Raw genomic sequence first — 25647 nt, 5'->3', positions numbered from 1 at the left:
TATTTAATCAAAAAGCTAGGCTTTAGTATCAAGTATCAATTCATTTTTTTTTTTTCATGTTGAACCTATAATTTGATCCATGATGGTGTGATACGGAGCATATAAGAAGTGCTACCTCCGTTTCATATTATTTTTAACCGTTAATGTGCGTCAATATGAACATGGAACATATATCCCTTATCATGTACGTGTAAGAAAAAACAAAAAATTTCTTATCAAAAACATAAATAATCATAAAAAATTAACATTCTGATATAGCAAATGAACAAATGGTCACAGTTTAAGATTATAAAGTGTCAAAATAAAAAATGTTAAGAGCATTATAAAGCCGGATATAGTATGATTTTTTTGCTAAGCCCAAGGGCATGTTAATAATGTTGAACAATTCAAACAAGGGTAAAAGAGTGAAAAATAAAAAATGGTATGTTTTAATCATATCAAAACCATAAAAAGGTGATTTAATGAAACTATTTATTTTTCTTTCCTATCCCGGATTTATTTTGATGTCGACACCAATTATTGAACGTCCAAATGACTATAATTTGAATCTTAATCAACTACAATAATATACAACATACAACAAATAGATGTAAATTCAAAGCAAAGAAAAAAAGTGACAGCCAATACTAACTAAAAAAATATATTATTATTTCAAATAATACTAGTATGATAATTTACAATGAATTAATCCATTCGGAACCATCAATGAAGCTAAGCGAGATAAAAGGCCCCGCTTCTTCATCCGTAAGTTCTCTAGACCATGCTACTCTCCCGGCAAAATTTGCCCCCGGACCTGTGCACTTGTATTGTCCGTAAAACACCGTCCTACACGCATTCCAACGACAACATTAATACAAGTACGTAACATTCAGTACATGTTTTACATACAACAGACTAATAAACCCTATATTTTGACCAAGTTTAAAAAGATAAAATAAACACGCTCTGCACAAGTTTAAACCCGGCCTAGAAAAATTAGTATAAGAGGTTACTTTTTATTTCACCTAGCATCCTCATTACTAAATATGCACATATTGATAATGCAAACTCCATGCGCATGCTATATCCCAAAGAAACTGCTAGATATAGTCCATATATATATATAGATACTAGATAGGATTTTAGTCCTTACGTAACATATTTTATAACTATAAAATACTTATTCTTTTGTTATTTTTTATTTTCATTAATTATATTATAATTATTTTACACCATGGTGGAATATCTAAGTTGATTCGAAGTTAGGTAGTAAGAATCATTTGAACTACATAAAATAGCTACACATCATTCCAATTAAGTACCATTCTATTATATAGTGACAAAATTAGTGAATCTATGTACTTTATAGGTTGGCTACTTAATTAAGATGATAAATAATCTTTAATTTGGTACGTTTATTCAAGATGATCAAAGTACATAATAAATTTAATTAGTGGATTGTATATTTTTGAGCATATGTTATTCATTAGAATAATTATGTAAAGGGTACGGTGCCATCCAATGTGGACTCTAGCAAAAATAGGTAAGATAAAGAATGAGCTTTTTAATTTTAAAATCACAAATTAATTTAATAAAAATGAAAGAGGAAAAAGCATGGAATTTTATGGAGGAATCTGACTAGCCTTAAGGTGGAATCTGGTTCTTAATTTCTATGTTTGGGTTGAGCGCTCTTTGCTTCAATCATCATATAAAGTCATGCACGGGTGTAAGAAGGCCTAGTCCCACCACCAACTCTCTATAATGGAATTTATGTGTTTGAGTGTTTTTCCTCTTTTCTATTTTTATAGTAAGATTATAGGAATTAGGTCGAGTTGATGTTACTCCAACCTAGGATAAGATACGAGTCATGTAATCGAGTATATGTCAATTATTCGATAAGTTGTTGAGTACATGTGATGAAAAGTTTAAATATATTACTTCGTATATTACAATAATTTGAGATATTTTGTATCTTTTTAGTATCTACTTGTAAATTACCGAGAAAGTGAGAATATCGATCAATGAACTCAATTATTACTATTATAGTTTCAAGATACCTATTTTAGCTTCTAGAGCTACTTTCAACTCCTAGTTCAAAATCTTATTCTTAACAATAATAACTCATTAAAATCATTTTATGATTCATATACAACAAAAAGGCCAAAGGTATGGTTGTTGTGCGACAGCGGAAGCAAAGGTCGAAAACAAACAAGAAAACAATAAAGAAATTCAATGCAAACAATAAGAACAACACCAAGAATTTACGTGGTTCACTATCGATGTGATAGCTACGTCCACGGGCACCGAGATCGAATGATTTCACTATAAACTGCAAAGATTACAAAGATGATTCTTGTATTTCTCAAGAACGGCTCTCACTCTGTCTCTCTTAACCCTAATACTGATATTAGGGAGGTTTTATATTAATCCCTAATTAAAAGATACTTGGGCAAAAAGATAATAAAATAAGATAACTTTAAATCGTAAAATCCGCGTCTCCGCATTTTTCCTTCTCCGCCCGGTCAGACCGGGCAAGGTCTGCCCGATCGGGCGCGAGAAGAAAACTCCATACGAATGCTTCAACGTATCCAACCCCCACCGCCCGGTCAGACCGGGCAAGGTCTGCCCGATCGGGCGAAGGCTCGCCCGATCGGGCGAAGGCTCGCCCGGTCGGGCGAAGGCTCGCCCGGTCGGGCGCGAGAGCAGCTTCTTCAACGAATTTGCCAGGCACCTCTTCTTCTTCCGCCCGGTCAGACCGGGCAATGTCCGCCCGATCGGGCGGACAAAGCTACGAAGTACGAGTCACCTAATATACTTATCAACAATCTCCACCTTGACGAGAACTCGTAGTCAGCAAACGACCCCATCAAGACATAGTGAAAAAACATCTCAAGCCAAACCCGATGCAGGACTCATGCATAAGCCATACATCCCGATAAGTCTTCAACCAAGACCCATCACATACTCGTCTCCAAGTATAACAACTCATAATGCTCCACCTGCATCACAAGCCCCGGGCAAGCTCCACCTTAATGCCAACACACCTACACCAGGAGCTCCCCAACTTCGCCCCTCAGGGCCTACTACATCACGTAGTAATCAATATTTAGCAAGTCTAAGCAATGTTTAAACTTGCTAAACGGAACAGGCTTAGTGAAGAAATCAGCCGGGTTGTCAGCAGTCCCAATCTTCTTCACCTTAATCCTCTTGTCAGTACGTAAGAAATGATACCTGACATCAATGTGCTTCGTCCGATCATGGTGTACTTGATCTTTAGCTAAGCAAATCGCACTTAGACTATCACAATACACTGTAGCAAAATCCTGTGCAATACCCAGTTCACCTACTAGGCCTTTGAGCCGAATAGACTCCTTAGCTGCAGAAGTTAGAGCCATATACTCAGCTTCAGTAGTTGACAACGTAACTGATGACTGCAATGTAGACTTCCAACTAACCACAGAACCACCCAAAGTGAACACATAACCAGTCACAGACCTCCTGGTATCCACATCAGCTGCATAATCAGAATCACTGTACCCAGTGACCAAGCATTCCTTACCATTCCCGTACACAAGACCAATATCAGCTGTCCCTCTCAGGTAGCGAAAAATCCTTTTCACCCCTTGCCAGTGTTCCCTCCCAGGTCGAGCCATAAACCTGCTTACAACACTAACAGCATGCGCAATATCCGGCCTAGTACAGACCATAGCATACATCAAACAACCAACCGCGTTTGCATATGGAACTCTAGACATATAAGACAACTCCTCCTCTGATTGAGGTGACATAGACAAAGACAACTTACAACTAACAGTAGTTGGCGTACTTATAGGCTTCGATTTTTCCATCCCAAAACGAGACAAAATCTTTTCAATGTAGCTTTTCTGAGTCAAGAAAAGCTTACCTCTAGCCCGATCCCTGTAGATCTCCATACCCAAAATCTTCCTAGCTGCACCCAAGTCTTTCATGTCAAACTCCGAGTTAAGCATCTCCTTTAATCTAGCAATATCAGATTTATTCTTTGTGGCAACCAACATGTCATCAACATATAACAAAAGATAAATCATGGAACCATTATCCAGCTTACTATGATACACACAGCAATCATATGAATTCCTGTCAAAACCTTGTGAAACCATAAAAGAATCAAACCTTTTGTACCACTGTCGGGGGGATTGCTTAAGTCCATACAATGACTTTAGCAATCTGCAGGCATAGTGTTCCTTTCCAGGAGCTTCGAATCCTTCGGGCTGCTTCATCAGAATCTCCTCCTCCAAATCGCCATGAAGGAAGGCCGTTTTAACATCCAACTGCTCCAGCTCAAGATCAAAATGTGCTACAATTGACAATAACACACGGATAGAAGTATGTCGAACCACAGGTGAGAATATCTCAACAAAGTCAACCCCTTCTACCTGACTGAACCCCTTAGCAACTAGCCTAGCCTTAAAACGTATTTGCTCAGTTTCCGACAACCCTTCTTTCTTCTTGTAAATCCATTTACAACCCACAAGCTTCCTCCCTTCCGGTACCTTTACCAGTTCCCACACTCTGTTCTTGTAAAGAGACTGCATCTCTTCACCCATTGCGGCAAGCCATTGCGCAGACTCACTACAACTAATTGCTTGTTTATATGTGGCAGGTTCAAATGACTCTACATCATCAGCTACACTCAATGCATAACCTGTCATCGCATCAACACAGCAATTTCTTCCCTCCATCTCTTCAATCAATCTAACAGGCTTCTTGATAACTCGTTTAGGCATCTCAAGAATGGTGTCAGGTTGACTAGATGACCCCTGATTAGATTGCTCCACCTCATCCCCAGAGTTAGAATGAGTAGGAGTAATCTCAGGTTCAGGAGTACCCGGCACTGGAACATCAGCATCATCATCAATATATTGTACCCGAGGTAAATCAGCAATGGTAGACTGATGTACCTCAAGTACCCCATCTGTCTGTAATAAATTGTCTCCTTCCCTTCTCAAATCTGAAATCTCTGCATTTTTAATTGAATACATGGTGTTTTCATCGAAAGTAACATCCCTACTAAGAATGACCCGACCCTCCGAAGGTGAAAAAATTCTAAACCCCTTCACACCATCCCCGTACCCAACAAAACACCCCTTCTTGGCTCGTGGATCCAGCTTACCCTCAATAACATGATAATAAGCAACACAACCAAAAATCTTCAAATTCGAAAAATTAGGCAACTTACCACTCCAGATCTCAAACGGAATCTTGGAATCAATTCCAGAATGAGGACCCCTATTAATGACATAACAAGCTGTTAACACAGCTTCACTCCAGTACCTCCTCCCAAGCCCTGCATTAGAGAGCATGCATCGGACTCTCTCTAGCAGTGTCTGATTAACCCGTTCTGCTACACCGTTCTGCTGTGGTGTCTTCCTGACAGTATGATGCCGACCTATACCCTCATCTGCACAGAACTGATTAAACTCGTCTTTGCAAAACTCTAGCCCATTGTCCGTTCGTAGCTTCTTGATCTTCCTTCCTTGTCGATTTTCCACCAAAGCTTTCCATTGCTTGAAAACTTTGAAGGCCTCATCCTTTGACTTAAGCAACCTAAGCCATGTGTATCGGGACTTGTCATCAACAAATGACACAAAATAGTGGTAACCTCCCATACCTTCAACTCTAGATGGACCCCAGCAATCTGAATGGATGTAATCGAGCACTGCATCAGTAATGTGAGCACCCTTGCTGAACTTTGACCTGTGTTTCTTACCAAACACACAATGCTCACAAAATTCAAGGTTGGCAACCTTGACCCCGGATAGAAGACCCCTCTTGGACAATAGCTGCATCCCCTTCTCCCCCATATGACCAAGCCTCATGTGCCAAATCTTAGTCATCTCCTGGTGAGATACAGATGCGCAAACCGCAGAACTAGGCAGTGTAACACCCTCAAAAACATAGAGGGTGTTCCTTTTGATACCCTTAAGTACCAACTCAGAACCTCTGAAAATACACAACTCCCCATCTGAAAACACACCATTGTACCCCAATTCATCCAGGGTACCCAATGAAATCAGATTCTTTCCTAAAGCAGGAACATGCCGTACATTAGTCAAAGTTAACCTCCGCCCATCAACAGTCCTCAACCTCATGGAACCAATACCTGTGACCTTACATGGAGCATTGTTACCGACTATAACCATACCCCCATTGCGAGGTTCATATGTATCAAACCAATCTCGACGTGGACACATATGGAACGAACACCCCGAATCTAGAACCCAGTTATCAGATAAATCATCAGACCTAGCAGAACTGACTAATGCTAAATCTTCCTCTGAATTATAGCTCTCATTCGGTTTCTCTTCAACTACAGCAGCCTGGGACTTGTTTTTCCTCACCGGACAATTATTCCTAAAGTGACCCGGTTCTTTACAGTAATAACATGTTTTAGTAGTAGTTTTACTAGATCCATCCTTGCCGTTTCCAGCACCCGACCCAGCATTGTTCCCCTTGTTAAACCCCTTATTCTTTTTAGACTTTCCGGACTTAACAAATAACCCACTACCATTATCCCCATTATCACTCGTAGCTTTCATTCTGAGTTCCCTAGTATGAAGTGCTGCCTTCACTTCTTCTAAGGTTATAGAATCCTTACCAACAACAAAAGACTCTACAAAATTCTCAAAGCTAGACGGTAGAGATACAAGTAAAATCAACGCAGCATCCTCATCATCAATTTTAACATCTAAATTACGTAAATCAAGCAAAATAGAGTTAAGTTTTTCTAGATGTTCCCGTAAGGAAGTACCTGACTGCATCCGGAGGCTAAACAACCGCTGTTTCAGTAATAATTTGTTGGTCAACGACTTAGTCATATACAATGACTCCAGCTTCAGCCACAATCCAGCCGCCGTTTCCTGATCAGCAACCTCCGTGATGATTTGATCATCAAGACTAAGTAATATGGTAGAGTGTGCCTTCTCTTCCATAACTTCTAACTGCGAGTCAGTCGGTCCGTCTCCTGACTCCGAAGTAGTACTCTTTGGAGCCAACGGACGCCATATCTGCTGTTGTTTTAACAGAGCCTTCATCTTAATTTGCCATAGCCCGAAACTATTTTTCCCGGTAAACTTCTCAATTCTTATTGTTGAATCTCCTGCCATTGTTATCTTCAAGAAACTCTCCAAGGATTGAACCTGAGCTCTTGATACCAATTGTTGTGCGACAGCGGAAGCAAAGGTCGAAAACAAACAAGAAAACAATAAAGAAATTCAATGCAAACAATAAGAACAACACCAAGAATTTACGTGGTTCACTATCGATGTGATAGCTACGTCCACGGGCACCGAGATCGAATGATTTCACTATAAACTGCAAAGATTACAAAGATGATTCTTGTATTTCTCAAGAACGGCTCTCACTCTGTCTCTCTTAACCCTAATACTGATATTAGGGAGGTTTTATATTAATCCCTAATTAAAAGATACTTGGGCAAAAAGATAATAAAATAAGATAACTTTAAATCGTAAAATCCGCGTCTCCGCATTTTTCCTTCTCCGCCCGGTCAGACCGGGCAAGGTCTGCCCGATCGGGCGCGAGAAGAAAACTCCATACGAATGCTTCAACGTATCCAACCCCCACCGCCCGGTCAGACCGGGCAAGGTCTGCCCGATCGGGCGAAGGCTCGCCCGATCGGGCGAAGGCTCGCCCGGTCGGGCGAAGGCTCGCCCGGTCGGGCGCGAGAGCAGCTTCTTCAACGAATTTGCCAGGCACCTCTTCTTCTTCCGCCCGGTCAGACCGGGCAATGTCCGCCCGATCGGGCGGACAAAGCTACGAAGTACGAGTCACCTAATATACTTATCAACAATGGTCATAGACTCATCATAGCTAGTGATAAATTTCGCACGCTTTTTAATTTGTTTTGTTCTTTGCATAGTTGCTTTTCATGCTTATATAGACCTTTGTCATCTTCTGTTTAACTAGACAATCTTATGTTATTTAGCCTAATATCAAGTCCCTTTAAGTTCAATAAACACAACTTGGTACTTTTTATGTTACTAAATATACTCTTATTATGCATATATATGTTTAATTTATGCAACTTGGTACTATAAAAATTATGTTTATATATCTTTTGCTTAATAAAACAAGAATAGTTTCCAGCCTATGTCACCAAGCCCACCACTGTATAGTTCACACACCGACGTATGACATACATACTATCACATTAATATTAATTACTATGTATACGTTCACGAAGTAATTAATATGTACACTTGGACTTTGATAAACCATACATGCATGATAAATGCGCGTGATTAGTAAAAAAAAAAAAAAAAAAAAAAAAAAAAGAGATGGAGGACATACAATTCGCGGTTAGGGTCACCCCAATTATACCAGCCGGCGGGGATGATGATGTTGTCAATGTAAGTGAAAGCGAAGACGACCCTAGAGAAGGGACCCCAAGCCCTACCAAGATACAAAGCACCTGAACCCGTGACCTTACAGTTAACAAAAGAGAAGCCAGTATCATCTAACATGCTACTCCTTCCTTGCGCTGTTACTGCCCCGTATCTTTGTGCTATTGCGTGCACATGACATCCCTGCCATCCAATCATCAATTATTATACATTTCTTAATACAAAATCAATAATTAAGGCTAATTATAAAGAAAATTTCTACAAGATTGAGAATATATAAGGAATTTTGCTCTTGTATTTTTTCTACTTGTTTGAGTATGACTCATGTATAATATAAGATGTAGTAATATTTAATTGATGACATATCCAATGCACTTTAAAACTATATGATTGTTAAAAAAAAAATTATTTTTAAGAGCCATAAGGACAAATGATGAAAATCAGTAACCACTTGAACTATCCCTCACTCTTATTAAACATTTAATATCTATTTTTATGCTAATTTATTTGTTCAATATTATTTAATTTTATGCGCTATAGGATATGGTTTATATAGGTAATAGATGGGGAATTTAAAATAGTACTTCTCTTTACAAAAACAATTTTATTAGAATAACTTACATAAGTATTTTCGCAAAAGTTTTTCTTCCCCTCTAAAAACTACAAAGCATATTTCATACTAACATACGAAGTATAAGAAAAGAAGAGATAATAAATTATTAATGGATAGATTCTAATAATCTTTAAACCGTGTCGATTTCAAATGGGGGGGAACCTAACAGTAAAAGGATATAAATAATGTAAGTAGACAATATATTCACATGAAAGTTCATATCTTTTTGTCTACATTGTTATAGATGATTTGTTTTCGGCTTTTTGCATGGCTTTGTCAAACCAATTTGATTATTTTTTGAACTTTAGTATATATTTTCACGAATTTCTTGTTTGTGAAAGTTGGAAGACTCTCAATCTCTTATATTATGCAACAATTAAAAGGGACTTTTTAATACTATCAATGCATTTTAAGTTTTTAACCTAAAAATTAAAAATAGGTAAATGAAATATTCCTCCCAAGACAAGCATATTCATACAATATTTAGAGCTGGCCAATAACACTAAAGTTTCTACTTTATGAATTCTTTAATATGGATCGTTAATTATAAACATTTTTACACTAAACTTTCTACTAACTTCTAAAAAAAAGTTAGCACGTCATTAACAGAACATCTTAACGGGAAATTATGTACATAAACAACATTTATCGTCACTATCAATCATTGATTAAAGTTATAAACTATGATCGACTAATAAGATGTCAATTAGGGTATATCAATTACAATGTTGTTCGTTTAACCTTTTAAAATACTCCTTATCTTTAAATATTTAAGATAAGTATGACTAGAATATACGATCATGAGTAAATTAAATTTATATGAGAGTAAATTAAATTTATATGAGAGTAAATCAAATTCGCGTGACATTTAAAAATAAAATATACCTCAAATAGAGATAGGCCATTGCCAAAGATGAAATCAACAGAACCCTCAATGTAGCAATCTTTGTAATAATGCCTACCAAGATGATCATAAAGAGTGTCTTGTGCTCCTAAAAATTTACATCCTATAAAAGCAGCTGTATCTGCTGATATTCTGAATGCCACTGCTTGTACACTTTGTGCTCCTGATGCTGGTAATGGAGTGGTATTCTGCATAAACATAATTCGATAAGAATTTTACAGCAAGTTTGGTAGACGGTTATAAATGATTATAATAATGAATACTCTAAACTATCTCATGCTTAATTAGTTTTTAAATACAAGTCTACTACTTAAGTGGTAGAGAGGATTGTTTCAATTAAATATTCAAATGAGCATACATCTCATAGGTGTATTTAGCTTTAGGTATAGCCGAATACTTGATAAAAATTTAGTAAAAGTATTATCTAGGTTTGAAAATTACTCATCATAATTTGAACTAATAATGTCATAATTGAATCCAAACCGAATGAATAATAGTAAACTACACCAAGTCAACCTCCAAGTCACATGCAAATCAAACAAGGTCCAAATAAAATCCCAAAAAAAAAAAAAAAGAAAAAAAAAAGTTGAATATTTTCATGCTAACTCAAAGATTTGTCTTAGAGCTTATAATTATATTGGAACCTTATAAAGGATATTTTAAAAATAGTACAACAAAAATAAATCAAATTGAGAGAGACACAAATATAAAAAAAAATAAAATAAGAAAATAAAACCTTGAAGGTGATGTTTTTGGCCATGAAATAAAGAGAATTAACAGCAAATGTAGCTGAACTGTAAGTTCCCAAAGGTTTGCCATTGGGACCAATTGTTTTTGCTGTGTCTCCCCATTGGACTATTGTGTTATCTGCTCCTTCTCCTTGTATGGTTATGAAAGATTTTAGTGGGGGTATGTTCACCTTCTCCCTATAAATTCCATAAAAAAATTAATCCACAAAAAATTTAGAGTATGTAAATATCTCATTTCATATTTGATCATTATCAAGCAAAAATCATTAAAAATCAAAAAATTATTAGCACATTGATCAAGTGTAAATTTGCATGTAAAGCTTTAGGGAAGTATTTAAGACTCGAGATTAAAAACAATATTGCTTACTTCAACGTGCTTTGTGAAACACTTAAAAATCGAATGCAATTGGGTTTTGAGTTAGGTGTATATTCAAGACATAGGATCAAAAAACTTGTACACATTAAGAAGTGTTGTGTTTGTGACATATGCATCTAAATTTGACATCAAAAGCATATTAAGTCTTGGAGGAGGTTGTACCCTATTAAAGAATCTCGTCTATATCATTGGTCTCAGTGATAAAATGTACACCAGTAAAAAAATAAAATTAAATCAAATACATGTAATTTCCACCTTTAGAAACAAGTTTGGAATCAAACCCTTTTCAAACTTTACGTTCATAAAATCAAACTCAGTGTCATTTCTCAAAATTATTACAAATTCAAAACTTATGATCATTTTCAACCTAAAAAAACAGAGCATTTCACAAAGGTGAAAAAAACAGAGCATCCCAACAAAAATCAAGAAAAAAAGAGAGAAAGAAAAAGAAAACTTACGTGTAAGTTCCAGCTTTAACCTTGATAACAACTCTAACAAGATTAATGGCGGGAAGAGAATCAATGGCATCTTGAATAGTAGTAAAATCTCCAGTAACAGGGTTTTTACTAACAGTCAAAGTGTAAGAAGGAAATAGCTTATTTTTGGCTGTTTTAAAAAGGGTATGTTTAAGACTACCAACAAAATTAACCCACTTCATAAACTGTTTTTCCGAGTTATATGTTTGTGTCATATTAATGGTTAATTGTTTCGGGTTCGGTTTTCGGTGTTTTACATGATGGATTTTACCATGTTTATGATGATGATGATCACTATGACCTTTGCCATGGCATAATCTTTGGTAGATTGAACAATGTAACAAAAAAAGTAGGAGAATTGAAAGAAATAGTTTTTTCCTAGACATAACTAGTTTTTAAGGACTAAAAATAATGTTGTAGGAAATAGCTAAGAGAATGTGGAGGGAATGTTGATGGGATGAGTTTAAAGTGTGGCAAAATGTGAGTTTATATAGTATTTACTTAGTTTTAGGTGGAAAGTGAGTTTGTTTTGTAGTTTAATGGAATGTTATTATAGGTCACGGGTGCTTCGGCTTACAACATTACAAAATAATGAGAGAGAAAGTGAGAGGATTCACAAGTGAGGAATGTAGGCCACAAAGACATGGGAGGATCCCACGTTTGCACTACTTTTTCAATTTTTATTAAAAAAAATACACTTAATGATTAACTTGTTCTCCATAAAACATCATTTGAAATTTGCGGGTTTTATATATATAGTCTCGGTGCCATACAAATAGTATGTAAGAATATTGATACATGTTCAGTTTTAGTAATCTGAATAAAATAAGTTTTTTAGATTTGATTAAAGCTGATCAAAGTCAATAAATTAAGTATAAACTGCATAAGTTGAAATTTGCGTCAATCAACCTAATTAAGTCCAACAAGGTGTAATAATATCATTTCAGATAAATTCAGGTGAAGCGAATGCACCTTAATTCACAAGAATATGATATACGTTCAAAACGATGTTTTATGGAGAACTAGTTAGCCAAATAGCTGAAGTATAGAATTCTATTTTTAGTACCAACTTGTTATGGTAGTCTTTTCCTAGTTGGTGTAAATACCCGTGAATGCCTTTTTTCTTGAGTTGGTTTTGGTTGTGTTTGTGTTTGTTTGTGGATTAATTATTGTTTATCAAGTACTATTATCTCATGAGGATTGTATCATTTTGTGGCCTTATTACTAATTAGTCTTGTTAAATGAATTTAAAAGTTGTGATATCACATGACTGCTAAATTTGATGGAAAAGTGAACATCTTAAGGATTAATAAGTATTTTTCTCATTTGAGACTAGTTTATTAACAAAACTTTTCAGTTATCAATGTGATCATTGTCGAACTTTCTATGTTTTGTTGACCCTATATACCTCGTTTGTTTCTGATCCAAGAATCAAACAATTGGGAGTTTGGGACACCTACATTCCAGTATTTTACCATGGTAAAAGAAATTAATTGATATTGCCTCTAAACTCATTTTAACCATTTTAAAACACACTTAACCATAGTGTCGAACTAAACTACTCCCTCCGTTTTTAACTACTTGCTCCATTTCTCCATGCGCAGAGTCTCGTTTTGACTACAAATTGATCCGAGTCTCGTTTTAGCTTCTCTAAAACAATGAATAACAAAACATGAACAATATATGTTAAGATCCTCAAACACTCATATATAAAACTTACGAGTTTTCATAAAATATAACATTCTTTCCGAATTGATTTATTATTCCATAATTTATTTAACCTAACACTACACCCACAATTACAAGCATCTATCATTCCCTCTCGATTTTATATTACACTCCTCATAGCGGATTTATCATCACTTTTAACTCTTCAAACCATTAGTATTCATTTCATAGTAATCATAATCAATAGAAATTATGTTGTTAGTCTCTACAAAATTCACATGGATAAAATGGAATTGAAAAATAGTTGTATAGTTTATGAAATTTGTAATATGACAAGTACTATGTTTCATGTTTGTACAAAAACTATAGCAACGTACGAGTAACATAGTAACATAAAAGTGTCAAAACCATCAACTTTTCACCAAACACACTGTAAAACCGCCTTTAGAAAAACAGCGTTTTGGTATCCTAATACTATTAGTTGTTTTTTGAGCTCAAACCAAACATGTTGATGGCCCATAAAAGTTCACGGATTGATCAAATAATTAGCTGCTTTGACAACCAAAACACATTTCCTATTTTTCTACTTATGCACATGTTTGGGAGTTGGAACCGCCATACTTTTAGTTTTAATGGTGCTATATCTGCTTCTATTTCTATTGTGGCCTACATTCTAGCATGGTGATTAAAAGATAGCGATATTATCGTAAACTTTCATTTAAAACAAACTCGTAACACATGCATGACTACTTATTTATTGTGAGATCAGAGTGATTTTAATTTATACTCGTAATTGTTTGTTTATTATGAGTACTCTTTTTAGAGGTAATGTTTCAATCCGTGTGTAACAAAATAGTAATAATATAGTGTGAGATCACCTCAACTAGTACTTGCTCTAATTAGTTGGGATGATTTTATAATGTTTTTCTTAAGATGATTATGAACATGAGAAATTTGTGATTGAAAATGGTCTTGGACCCACAATTGTGAGTTTAGGACCATTTTCTACCACAAAATTTTGGTACCACCAAAGAATGTTCATAATTAAAATAATTTAGCAATATTTATGTAATACACAAAAACACAACAAATAATATAATGGGCAACATTGGTTTCTATTATGGGACGGCTATTAGGATGAATGTCCATGAAAAGGATGTGATTTAAATTGAGAAGCCTCAAATTCGAACCTCAAACTTAAGCATGAACAACAACAAACGATAACTATGATAATACACAATTAATTCGGAATTCAAACTTCATCATGCATGGTATAGTTAAGTCAACATATGAGTAAAACTTACCAAACAATAATTAACAAATGATTATTTAATTTCACCAACTTCATGATAAAATTGTTCAACAAAAAAAAAAGAAAAAAAAAAAGGTGATTAGGAAAGCACTTAAATTGTTTATACAAAAATAAGAAATTCTTATCCTTGATTTAGAAAGTGGAAGTAATGGTTGTATGTTACTATATATCAGAATGTAACTTTATATGATCAAAGTCCAACTCCACGTACCTCCACCCTGCCACCCACCGCCCTTGCCACTCTTCTACTCATCCTAAAAAAGGCCTTAATGACCTAACCATGGCTTCTATACAAAATTATAAATTAAGTCAAGGGATCAATTTGTGGCTATTGAATTTTGTCATATAAACTAATTCAAGTTATAGATTCATTAAGTTGTGGTTAGTATTAATTCATTTAATTAAAATTTCTTAATGAATTAGCAAAACATTAGTAATAGGCATATCGTAATTCTAGCACTTTAATTGAAGTTGAATTAGGTTAAGGGATCTTATCTGTTGATTCTAAACTTATACATAGTGCTTTAATTAAGAAATGAGTTTTTTTAGCACAAAGCTTATTTTAACTGGTTTCATCATCCTCCTTAGTAGGGTTAGCAATCCCTAACCTGATCCAAACCGAAATTTCTAAAACCTAAATCCGAACAAAACCTGATTTTACCAAAAATTTCATATTTCATAATAATATTAAGTTTTACACTATTTTTTTTATTGTTTCTAAGCATAACCCGAAATCTGACCCAAATCCAACCTGCTGACCCGAATTGCCACCCCTACTCCTTAGGCCATATAGATGTAAAGCATAGCATCATGTAAAGGGATTGGGTGAGTTTAAATTTTCATTGTATTTAGTAAGTGCATATAGTATTAACAATGGAACTCGCATTTTTAAGCTACTGTACTAAATTAGGTTTTCCCTCGATGAATAGATTTGGAAGGAAAATGATAGATCATCACTCCTTCCCATGCTCGGTTTTTTTTTTTTCCTTTTCTTGTCCCCTCCCTATAACTATCCTTTCATCATTGTATGAAAACTATAACTATCCAAACAAACTGAAATGTGAAAAGGGTACAAGAACACAGATGGCCTCGAATTAGCATGTAGACCTTTTTGGTCAAAGTGGAGCAAGTAAAATGAGACAAGAATAGTAGTATATACACTAAAATACACACTTTGTACTAAATAAAGTAGTATGTTATTTATAAACACATGTTTTTTAAAAATAAATAAAACAACATTAACAATTTCTGCTAGTAATTAAGTAAACCGCAAGCCAGTTTAGAAAGAGAGAAATGCACCTGGCTGATGAAGAATACAAGAGACGACAGATAAAAACTACGATTTCAGTTCTGGAGAAGGCAGAGTAATTTGAAATAACTACGCCATTTGATTATAATTATATAAATATTAAATATACTCGTACGTAGTATAATACAATGAACTGCATCTTTAATTCTTTACAGGCTATACAAAATATGGTAAGAGACCCTACCATATAATATGTATTATGTAATGTACATATATTTACAATTTCACCTATTAACGACCCTAAAAAGAAACAGGAAAATTAGTACCCGGGAGGCTGTGACAAGAACGGCTTTCACTTCCAGACCTTTATTGCCCCGTCTCTACTGCTTGATAGCAACAATCTCTGGTTCAATTTGACAGTAGCGAGAGAGAGAATTGAGTCACGATGACAACCTGCAGGATCAGTTGCAGCTGCTGCAAGAACTGCTTTTGTTGTCAGCTTGGTGGTAGCAGGTCGTTTCCTCATTTCCTGTGTGAAGGAGAAGAGGATAATTTTACTTTTGCATGGACAAAATAAGCATAGCTATTGACAATAATATCTAAAACACCTCCTAAATAATTTGTAGACGATAAAACTTAATTTAAAAAAACTATTCTCGTCATATCTTCAACAAGCCTAAGAACCCTGAAGTACCTGCTTAATTCAGAATAAAAACAACCTACTCTCTCTATGATAGTCATGAGCACAAATTTAGGTTCTTGTATGTGCTGAAGAATCTTAAATGAGAACAAAGTTTGACATCTCCAGTAATAAAGAAAGAAAAAAAATTATTTAACCCATTGACCTCGAATCACACAGCTTGAAGGGGCAAATGGCAATAACCAGCCAAAAATAAAATAGTGGATTCCAAAATTTCCCCTCCCAAAAATCCAAGACTATTGCCACATTGCTTAAGAGCATATAAACCCGATGCAACCTAATAGTTTCTTATATAAATGAGGCCTATGAGAATCACACCCATTACCCTCAAAGATTAGGTAGATTTCAGCAACACGGTAAGGCAAACACCAAACAATGTAAAGCTTCAAGGACTTCATCACATTCAGGGTTCAAAAACACTACAAAATAAATAAATATAGATAAGTAACTTATAAAATAACATACCTGCACAACCTGTACACCAAAGCTAGATTTACTTTCGTAAAGTTCATCATTACCAAGGCCTTTTACTGTGGGCCCAGTCACACAGTAACTGCGCTCAGGCCTGCATTATACGAGGAAAGTAAGTAATAAAGGAGAGCAGTTAATATCACAGGATGAAAAATCAAAAAAAACAAAGAGAATGTAAACCAGCACCTGCTATGGTCCCATCGGCGTATTCTCAAGTCAGTTCCACCAGTCAACAAATCTCCCCCAGGTAGAGGAAGCAATGAACGAACGCCAGAGACCCGAGGAGGAGGTTCATTCAACTCGTCAACTCGATATTTCAGGTTGACATTTCGTCTAGGGTCTGATTTGGGATTTGCCTTGTTCTGCGGTCTGGCCAATGCCCAGGGCAACTCAGAAAACTCAGCATCACCATCATTACCTGGCACTCTGAATACCTATGTATATGAAGCAAATAACCTTAGAGAGTAGAACAAGTATAATTATGAAAAGAACTTGAAGCAAACTGCCCTTTATCAAAAACCATTCTTCATATATGTAATTTTGCTTAAAACCAGCCTTTATTTTCAAACTTCTAATTCATACACCTACACTATTCACATGTAAATTTTTAACAATATACCACCAGCACGTATATTTTTTCAACATCTCATAAAATGACAAAAATATACATATAGGTGGTTCATTTAAATTCTGAAAGCAATGTATATCTGTTCTTCTCCACAAAATAGTGTTATGGATGATGAATTGCCAAAGTAAAATAACCTATGGTCGTTATAAGATATTATAAAGAAAAGAAAGCTTAAAAACCTAGAGTGATTATTTGCACAAAATTAACAAGGGATAGCATGATGCAAATTTCTCTAATATACTCCTAAGTACAGTATAATATGATTATTATCTATTTTTCTCCTGACAAAGAGCAATCATGTAACACTGCCTTTCACAGACAAATGAAGAAACTGAAATTGTACCTGATGGCAGCTTCCAGTTTCAGCATTCCACAGAGAAACTTCATTACAGCCAGCAGCAACATAGACAAGAGGCCTACCCATCGAAGAAAAAGGTGTGTGTGGTAGAGGTACATAGAGACACATGTTTTCAATAGGGCATGGACGAGGATATTCCCATGAGTTGACCGGTATGCGAAACCTAAGATCCCATAGGGTCAATACACCCCTGGAAGACCCTGATATGAACCAGTTTCCTGATGGATCGGTCACCAAAGTGGAGACATAACCCTCCTCAGGAGGAGATTTTAATGTCCATGAATCAGTATTAGCCCTGGTGTCCCAAAGATGAATACCATAATTCTGAGTGCTGTACATGACCAAATGACTTGAAGAGGCTTCGGCAGAGTAGTTGACAACGCTGAGGATTGCACCTTCTCCAACATCCTTCTTCTTCACATCGGCAACACCAGAATACTTCTCAATAACATTGCCAAGTCCTCTGGAGATGTAATCCACAGAGAATGTGTGTACACTGCCATCACATGCACCAACAACAACTTGTGCAGAACCCCGAATCATTGTTGCGCACAATGCCCGGCTACCCTCCAAGGAATAGGTCAACTTAGACCTAAATGAAATATCCTTCTCTAACTTCCTCGAATCCCAAACCCTCACAGTTGAATCATCAGAAGCACTGACAAAAAAGCTGTGGTCCGTTGAAACAGCAATATCATTGACAGCAGAGCGATGTTCCTGTAGATGAGCAACCAGCACTCCACGGGGTTTCCACCCAGAGTCGGGAAGTGCTGAAGTCCATGAGACAGATGGTGATCCGGCTACATCAGCTGAGGGCGGAACATCCTCGTTAGATGTTGAACTTCCTTTTGTGCTGCTACTGCTAGAAACTCCCAAGTCTTGAAATTTGTTACTAATATATGATGCTTGGTCACTTTCCCTGGATTCAGGTTCATGTACCACTCTATGGAATTGTTTTGTGCCATTTGCAATGCTGAATGAACCTGAGACAAGTCTAGGTGCTGGGACTGAACTAGCCATGCCAAATGGTTTGTTCACCGGATCCATCCAATGTGCGGTAGATGAACCTAATCCTAGTAAGTTGGGTTGCAATGAAGTGTCAGATGCTGCTTGAGTGTTCCCCAATGCTCTTCTGTCTAGAGAGAAAGAGTACAGAGGTATGTTTTCAGATGCTTTTTCATGAAGGGTGCTATTCATACCATTGAGCTGAGGAGATATCAAGCCAGAGAACTGTAGCTTCTCTGGTGATAGATGATCCCTTATATCAATCGTACTTGAAGCATTACGGATACAACCCCTCAAAGCTCTCGATTTAGCCTCAGTACTATCACATTCCATTGTTTCTATTGCAGAAAGTCCCTCAACATTTTGATCCTCAAATTTTTGGTAAGTGTCAGGCCAATTCTCCAAGGAAAGCAAGTCCTCGTCCTGTTTCGGCAGATCAATAGCACCCCATTGATTAGGCTGTGTTGATGTATTGTACCATATCTTTCGCTGTCTCTCCAACATGTCTGAGCCCCGGGCATTTGAGATCCGGGCATTCTCTAAGACTTGATAAAACACCTGCCTAGAAACAGGAGGCTTAAGACATGAAAGAAGAGCCTTCTCTGAAGCTAATGAAGCTGGCTGCCTGCGCAGAAAAGGGCGAACAACTGGGGCTAAATAGGCATAGGAGTCGACAGCTCCCAGAATCTCACTACTTGCAGCAATGAAGGATGCAACTGACCTCCTAACCCATTGACTGGGATAGCATAGCAAGGGGAAAGCATGTTTTATCATATCAAGCAGAAGTCTTTTTCGTAAGAAACCACTATTGCACAGTACAGATAAGCAATCCAACGTATTCGCTATAACACCTTCAGTTGTATCACTCAAAGCCTGCTCAATGTATGGTGAAAGATATTCCTCAACGCTTCTTTGACCCACAAAGAAGCAAACATACACAATCTGCCCATAGAAAACTGTTCTCAACTGCTCATCACGGTCATTCAGAAAAGCAGGAAGGATAGGCAACAGAAAATCGTTGCTCTGTCTTTGACCAAAGAAGCAACACAAACCAGCAATATCCTGCAAAAGTGCTCTCCTAATATTTGGAGTCTGCTTCGAACCCATTACAAGATCCTGAACAACATCAGCTATGGATTTTCTAAGATGAGCAAGTTGTGCATTGCTGTACACTTTGAGTGCCTGACCTTTATCAGTAGATGGTGCCAGTGATTTCTGCGGGGCATTTAGCTCATCTAACATGCCTGCCTCACTCAATCCTATAGAGTGCACTAAAAATCCATATGATGTTAATGCAAGCTTAGATATATTGGTTGCATAACAAATTCGTACACTTTCCTCTGGATCATCAGGGAGCGTAGAGAGCATCGGAAGAATGTATTCAGGAAAAATTTTGGCATCACTTGGAGGAAATTCTCGAACTAGTGGCAAAATATCACACAAAGTCTCTAAAGCAGCACAACGAACAATGGCAGCTGTGTCAGACAGCATAGCAATAACATATGGGAGCACACGCTGGAGTCGATCTTCATCATCAATATATATAGATGAATACCTCAACAAGAGTATACAACAACGCCGCATATGGGGGAGCTTGACATTACGTATGCATGAGCATAGCAAAGAAGTAATAAGAACCATACCTTGACAGCTCATATCATCAGGAGGTAGCTGTAAAAAGGGCATGCGATAAGTATCCGATTCATTGTCATATTCAGACATTAATGATTTCAAGTCGTTAATAGTGATCTTCTTCAAAAAGGCATGCTCCCGTTTCTTAAACACATCAGATATAGTTTGAAGTAGATTAGGAGAGCTGTACACCTCCTGATTTTGCAAAAAGTGAATTTTAGATGTATCCTCTTGATTTGTCTTATCACTAGAAAAATGATTTGAGTGATCCACGTCCCTAAGTAAGGCACTCAAATCACCAAGAAGCTCAAACCGCTCATTAGCTAGGCTTCTCGTCTGGAGATCTTTCTTCAAAGGGACCTTGGGATAGCTGTGCACTTGAGTTGAGACTGTTTGTTGGGATGTATTACTAGATGCATAGTTAGATGGTACCCCATGTCCTCCACTTGACTCAATATTAAACTTATTGTCCGTCATTTGCTTAACTATTTCATGGAAAGCGCTCTTACACATTACAATCTACAAAAACCATTACCCAACCAAAGCATTAGAGTCAAATAACAGAAGAATTAAAAAAATCTGGACATATATGAATTTAGATTACCCTTGCATCAGAGTCAAGAGTATTCAAACATGAATAGAAGTTGTGCAGGAATGGTGAGAAATAGTTCGGAAACACGGTGCCAGCATAACTCTGCAGATAACCTTCAGCAGATAATCGTTCATCTGGATTCAACTGGATCATGTGAAGAATCATCTTCCGTACTCCTGGATCAGGGATCTGAAATGATGGTAGACATTTCATAAAATTTATAAGCCAGTCTTTGGGCCAATAAAATCAAGAGCATAGAATCAATTTTTTATTTATTTTTTTAAATTAGCATTAATGATATGGTTGACAATGGCATGGGAACTAGGTGGCAAAGCAATTGATAAAATTCAGTGGCTAACAACCAGAAGACTAGGGCTTGTATTTCCTATCTATATAGATACTTATAAGAACTTAGTTAAAATTATGTTAACTGATATTAACCTATGATCCTCCCTGGACATTTGAGTGACTATATATATAAGATTATAAGCCACCTGCCCACCTCATGAGCCAAAGTAAAGCGGTTGTTCTTCTTTCAGGGTTCAGTTCGCTAGTTTAATACATACAAGTGATGTAAACACCTCATACACCACCATCAAACATTCTCCACTGATTGGCTAGGACATGTGAGGCACCAGCAAGACACATGCACAACATGCTGTGATACTGTCTTTTCAACAGGTGATTTGGTGCTTATGGGAGATAGCAACACATTCCATGCTAGTAGAATGAGCCAGAAAATTTCAAGATTAATGTTACAAAATCAATTCATGAAGTGATCAAAAATGGTATGATTGCTAAATGTTCAGTAAGTAACCATGTCACCAATATTACAGGTTACCCAATAAATATCTTGCTTGTATTTCAAGATGCATTTAGATGCAGTACCTTCTCAAGATGCTGACTAGGATCATATTGCCCTCTCCGGTAAGCAAGCAGCTGCGAAAGTTCAAATAACGGATGGCCCTCAAGGAAAAGCTCTGCTATCACACAACTAAAAATAAAGAAAGTAATAATAAAAATAAAAAAAAAAATTGATCAACAAATTATCATGAAGAAACATGAAAATAAAAAGGAACAAACACAATTAAAAGCTTTTCCACAGAAAACATATACTTCGTGGATAAGCAAGAAATAATTACTTTAAAGACTTCTCAAACCAACTCATATTATTGAAATATCCAATCTTTATAAGATCAAAACAAACTCAAGACTGCACTTGGGTATTACTACATACACAATAAAAACTCACCCTACTGCAAAGATGTCCATAGATGGCTTAAGCGGTGCATCAGGCGCGACTGGCATATCATCTCCATGCTCATAAAATCTCTGTAACATATGACAATAGAGATTGTGGGTACATGATTACAACAATGACAATAACAATCAAAGCTTTAATCCCAAAGATAGGGTCAGTAATTATGGGTGCAAGATTTCATTTTTTAAAAAATTTATAATTTAAAAAAAAAAAAAAAAGAGAGTGTATGCTGGGTTATCGTGAAGAAGTAACAACATTATTGCATGTGCACCAATTGGTTCGAAATTTTGAAATAAGGCTCAATTGTCATATATTACTACACTAGAATGGCTTCGAAACTTATCTCCAATGCACCTATGTCAATCTTCAATGCATAGTTTAAGTTGCATACCTAGATGTGATATATTTCCTTTTCCCAGCAACCACATCAGGATGAGTAAAAATTCATGGACTTTCAACTGGTAAGACCCATCATTATTTTTTGGGGTATATTACCTACAGTAAACTTGGTGTACTTATACGAATTTATGCACCCAAAAAAAATCTCATTTAATTGAAAAAATTGCCCACAAATATCAAAATTTCATAAATATGTAATATCAGGTCAACATCCAACTCTATAAACTCAACCATCGCAACAGAATTTATTGCCTTTGTATATTAGGTTATTTCAGGAGAGATTGTGCACTTCGAAATTAATTTAGAGATTAAAATTTAGAGTAATTTTTACGTATGGTTCCGAGTACAAAATTTCCACAGAAATTTGCTATTTATAATTAGAAATTATTTAATTGCTATATTCAGATGGTGCATTCAAAAAGTGATTATGAAGCCACTGTTCCTCTACTTTTCAGTTTCCATATAGCAGCAAGTAGCTTATGAGAGCACAGAGAGTAGTTATATTACTATTAACAATGAAATGTAAAGAAGAATACAGCAACAATAACCTACCTCAGGTGCGAGATAACAGAGCCTTCTTCCCCCAGTATCAAAGAAAAATGAGAAATCAGATGGATCGTCATCAGGAATATAGGTCGGTTTAAAAGACGCAAAGTCAGCCAGGTAAACCCAATTCCAAGAAGTAACCAGCACATTCTCACACTTAATATCACCTCCAAAATGAAAAACCAAACACCAAATTATACACAACGCAAACTCAGAAAAACAAAAAATTACCACAATGGAGTCACTTACCATGACAAATATCATGCTCATGACTCTGCTTCAGTGCACACAAAAGCTGAAAGCAAGAAATTGACTCCAAAGTGATCAATCAATCCAATTCTAAAAGGACATACAAAGATGTGGAGTAGAAAAAAAAAAAATTACAGGAAAACCTGAAAAGCAAGCCATTTCTTCTCAATTAGGCTAAGAAAAGGCCTTGTGCTGAGCCGGTCATGGAGATTATTGAAGAAATACTGCCTGAGCAGATAAGCCGCTTTGTCGGTTTCCAGCCAAAACTGCTCACACCCAGTTCAATACCATCAATATCAGAAGAACTGCCCATATTGTCAAAAGATAAAGAAAAAAAAACTCAAAAAATACATTACAAAGCCAGCCAACAAGCAAGTTCAATCCCAACAATCAAGAGCACCCACAATATCAAGTAAACAAGCCAATTATGGTAGTTTTGACAAATGCCAGTAACAGAACTCAAGTTCATCAATAGCACCAACATCACCAGCAGAGATGAATTCTCAAACTTTTCCAAACAATGCCAGCAACCCGAAACATCGCCTTCTCAACATCAAATCCACACACAATCAAAAGATAGAAACCCCTTCCCCAACACCACTACCCTCCTTAAAAAACCTAAAATCTTGCAGCAACCTAGTCGAAATTCCATCAACACCAGAAAAACCCACATGGAAAAACTTCCTATTTCCAAATTCTAACAGAAATTAGCTCAATTACCTACGAATAATCATCGTTTTCCGAGTCAATGGTCAGAATTTTAATTTAATCAACAAGTTGGAGATCAAAATTATCAAATAATATCAGCTATATAGTTCAATTCCTCAAAATAAACACATAAATTAACAGCAATCACACTTCAATTCCACCAAAAACAAAAACTCAAAATTTCCAAAAACCAACAACAGCCCAATTCAATTGCACCAAAATTAAGAACACCCAACAAATCAAACCCCAAAAAAGCAACAAAATTGATACCTGAAAAGGCCAAACATGGGGATTTTCAATAGAACGAAAGATATCCCGAATATGAAAGAGTCTTTTCTCATAATCCCGCAAATCGATCTGGTCGCCTCGTTTGAAGTAAACCTTAACAAGAACAAGGCCTTCATCGTGTTTACATTGAATTGATTTGAAGAATCGACCACGACCAAGTACTTCTTTAAGAACTAAATTGTACGATGATGGAAGATCATGAAGGTAATACTCTGTTGCTGATGCTTGCGTTGTTCTTGCGATCTTATTTCCCATATTTCACTTTCTCTCTCCTCTTTTTGCTTCATCTACAGTTGCTTAATTGCTTATTCTGGGACTGCCATGGATTTAAATTCTAAGGTTTTTTTCAATCTTTTTGGGATGTTTGTTTGTTTGGTTATGTGTGTACGTTTCTTAAACGGGTCAGAGTGATGAATTACCGGGTCCTTGAGTGTTGTGTTGGGGTTCATAAGTCGTATATTGACATGCCCACATACGTGGTAATAATCTTGATATCTTGACTTGATTGTGATTTGGCCTACAATAAGCCCAAGGACTTGGTGTTTGGGTTGAGGGAGCATTTGAATAAGGATATAAGCTATATAGACCCTGTTTGGCGGTATCGTTTTATGTAAAAATTAGTGTTGACTATTGAGATTAAGTTTAGTTCATCTTATTGATCGTCCTAATCAAATTTAGAACTTTACTACGATTACGAAATCAAATATAGTTAATGATAGATAAACACAAATTAAAATAAATAAGATTTGATCTATCTGCCTTGATGTGTTGGGAACATACCAAATCTAACCTTATATTGACTCCTATCAAAGAAAAAAGAACTAATCTGACTTGAATCAAAAAGATGATATATTTTACTCCAATTAGGAATAGCGAGTACTTTTCATAAGAGTAGAGCTCTCAAAAGTTGACCCGTCCCGAAATACCGACTCAAATCCGATTATTAACCGACCCATCTGAACCCGAAAAAATAGTGACCTAAACCCGACCTGAAACCAAACCTAGACCCGAATTGACCCAAGTAAACCCGAACATGAACTGACCTGGAGATGACCCGACCCGAATGTAACCCGTAAATTATT

At 36.3% G+C, this 25647-nt stretch overlaps 2 protein-coding genes across 2 annotated transcripts; both read right to left on the bottom strand.

Moving 5' to 3' along the window:
- Positions 1 to 627: 627 nt before the first annotated feature.
- On the bottom strand, positions 628 to 12074 carry LOC110690927 (probable pectinesterase 53). The gene is made up of 5 exons (XM_021867833.1): positions 11482 to 12074; positions 10635 to 10824; positions 9880 to 10086; positions 8329 to 8564; positions 628 to 825 (listed from the first exon to the last, which is right to left on the bottom strand). Exons 1-5 carry the CDS (start codon positions 11883 to 11885, stop codon positions 675 to 677), a joined length of 1188 nt encoding a protein of 395 aa, XP_021723525.1. The 5' UTR covers positions 11886 to 12074; the 3' UTR covers positions 628 to 674.
- A 3830-nt stretch (positions 12075 to 15904) lies between these two features.
- Positions 15905 to 24820, bottom strand: LOC110690926 (probable serine/threonine-protein kinase vps15). The gene is made up of 11 exons (XM_021867832.1): positions 24548 to 24820; positions 23713 to 23835; positions 23570 to 23615; positions 23327 to 23487; positions 22367 to 22446; positions 22003 to 22108; positions 21127 to 21303; positions 17871 to 21041; positions 17086 to 17333; positions 16894 to 16993; positions 15905 to 16257 (listed from the first exon to the last, which is right to left on the bottom strand). Exons 1-11 carry the CDS (start codon positions 24818 to 24820, stop codon positions 16081 to 16083), a joined length of 4662 nt encoding a protein of 1553 aa, XP_021723524.1. The 3' UTR covers positions 15905 to 16080.
- Between the last annotated feature and the right edge of the window lie 827 nt (positions 24821 to 25647).

Source organism: Chenopodium quinoa, unplaced genomic scaffold (assembly GCF_001683475.1).
Source record: "Chenopodium quinoa cultivar QQ74 unplaced genomic scaffold, ASM168347v1, whole genome shotgun sequence".
Classification (NCBI taxonomy): Eukaryota; Viridiplantae; Streptophyta; class Magnoliopsida; order Caryophyllales; family Amaranthaceae; genus Chenopodium; species Chenopodium quinoa.
Note: the sequence above shows the minus strand (reverse complement) of the source record. Positions and strands in the feature narration are given on the sequence as shown.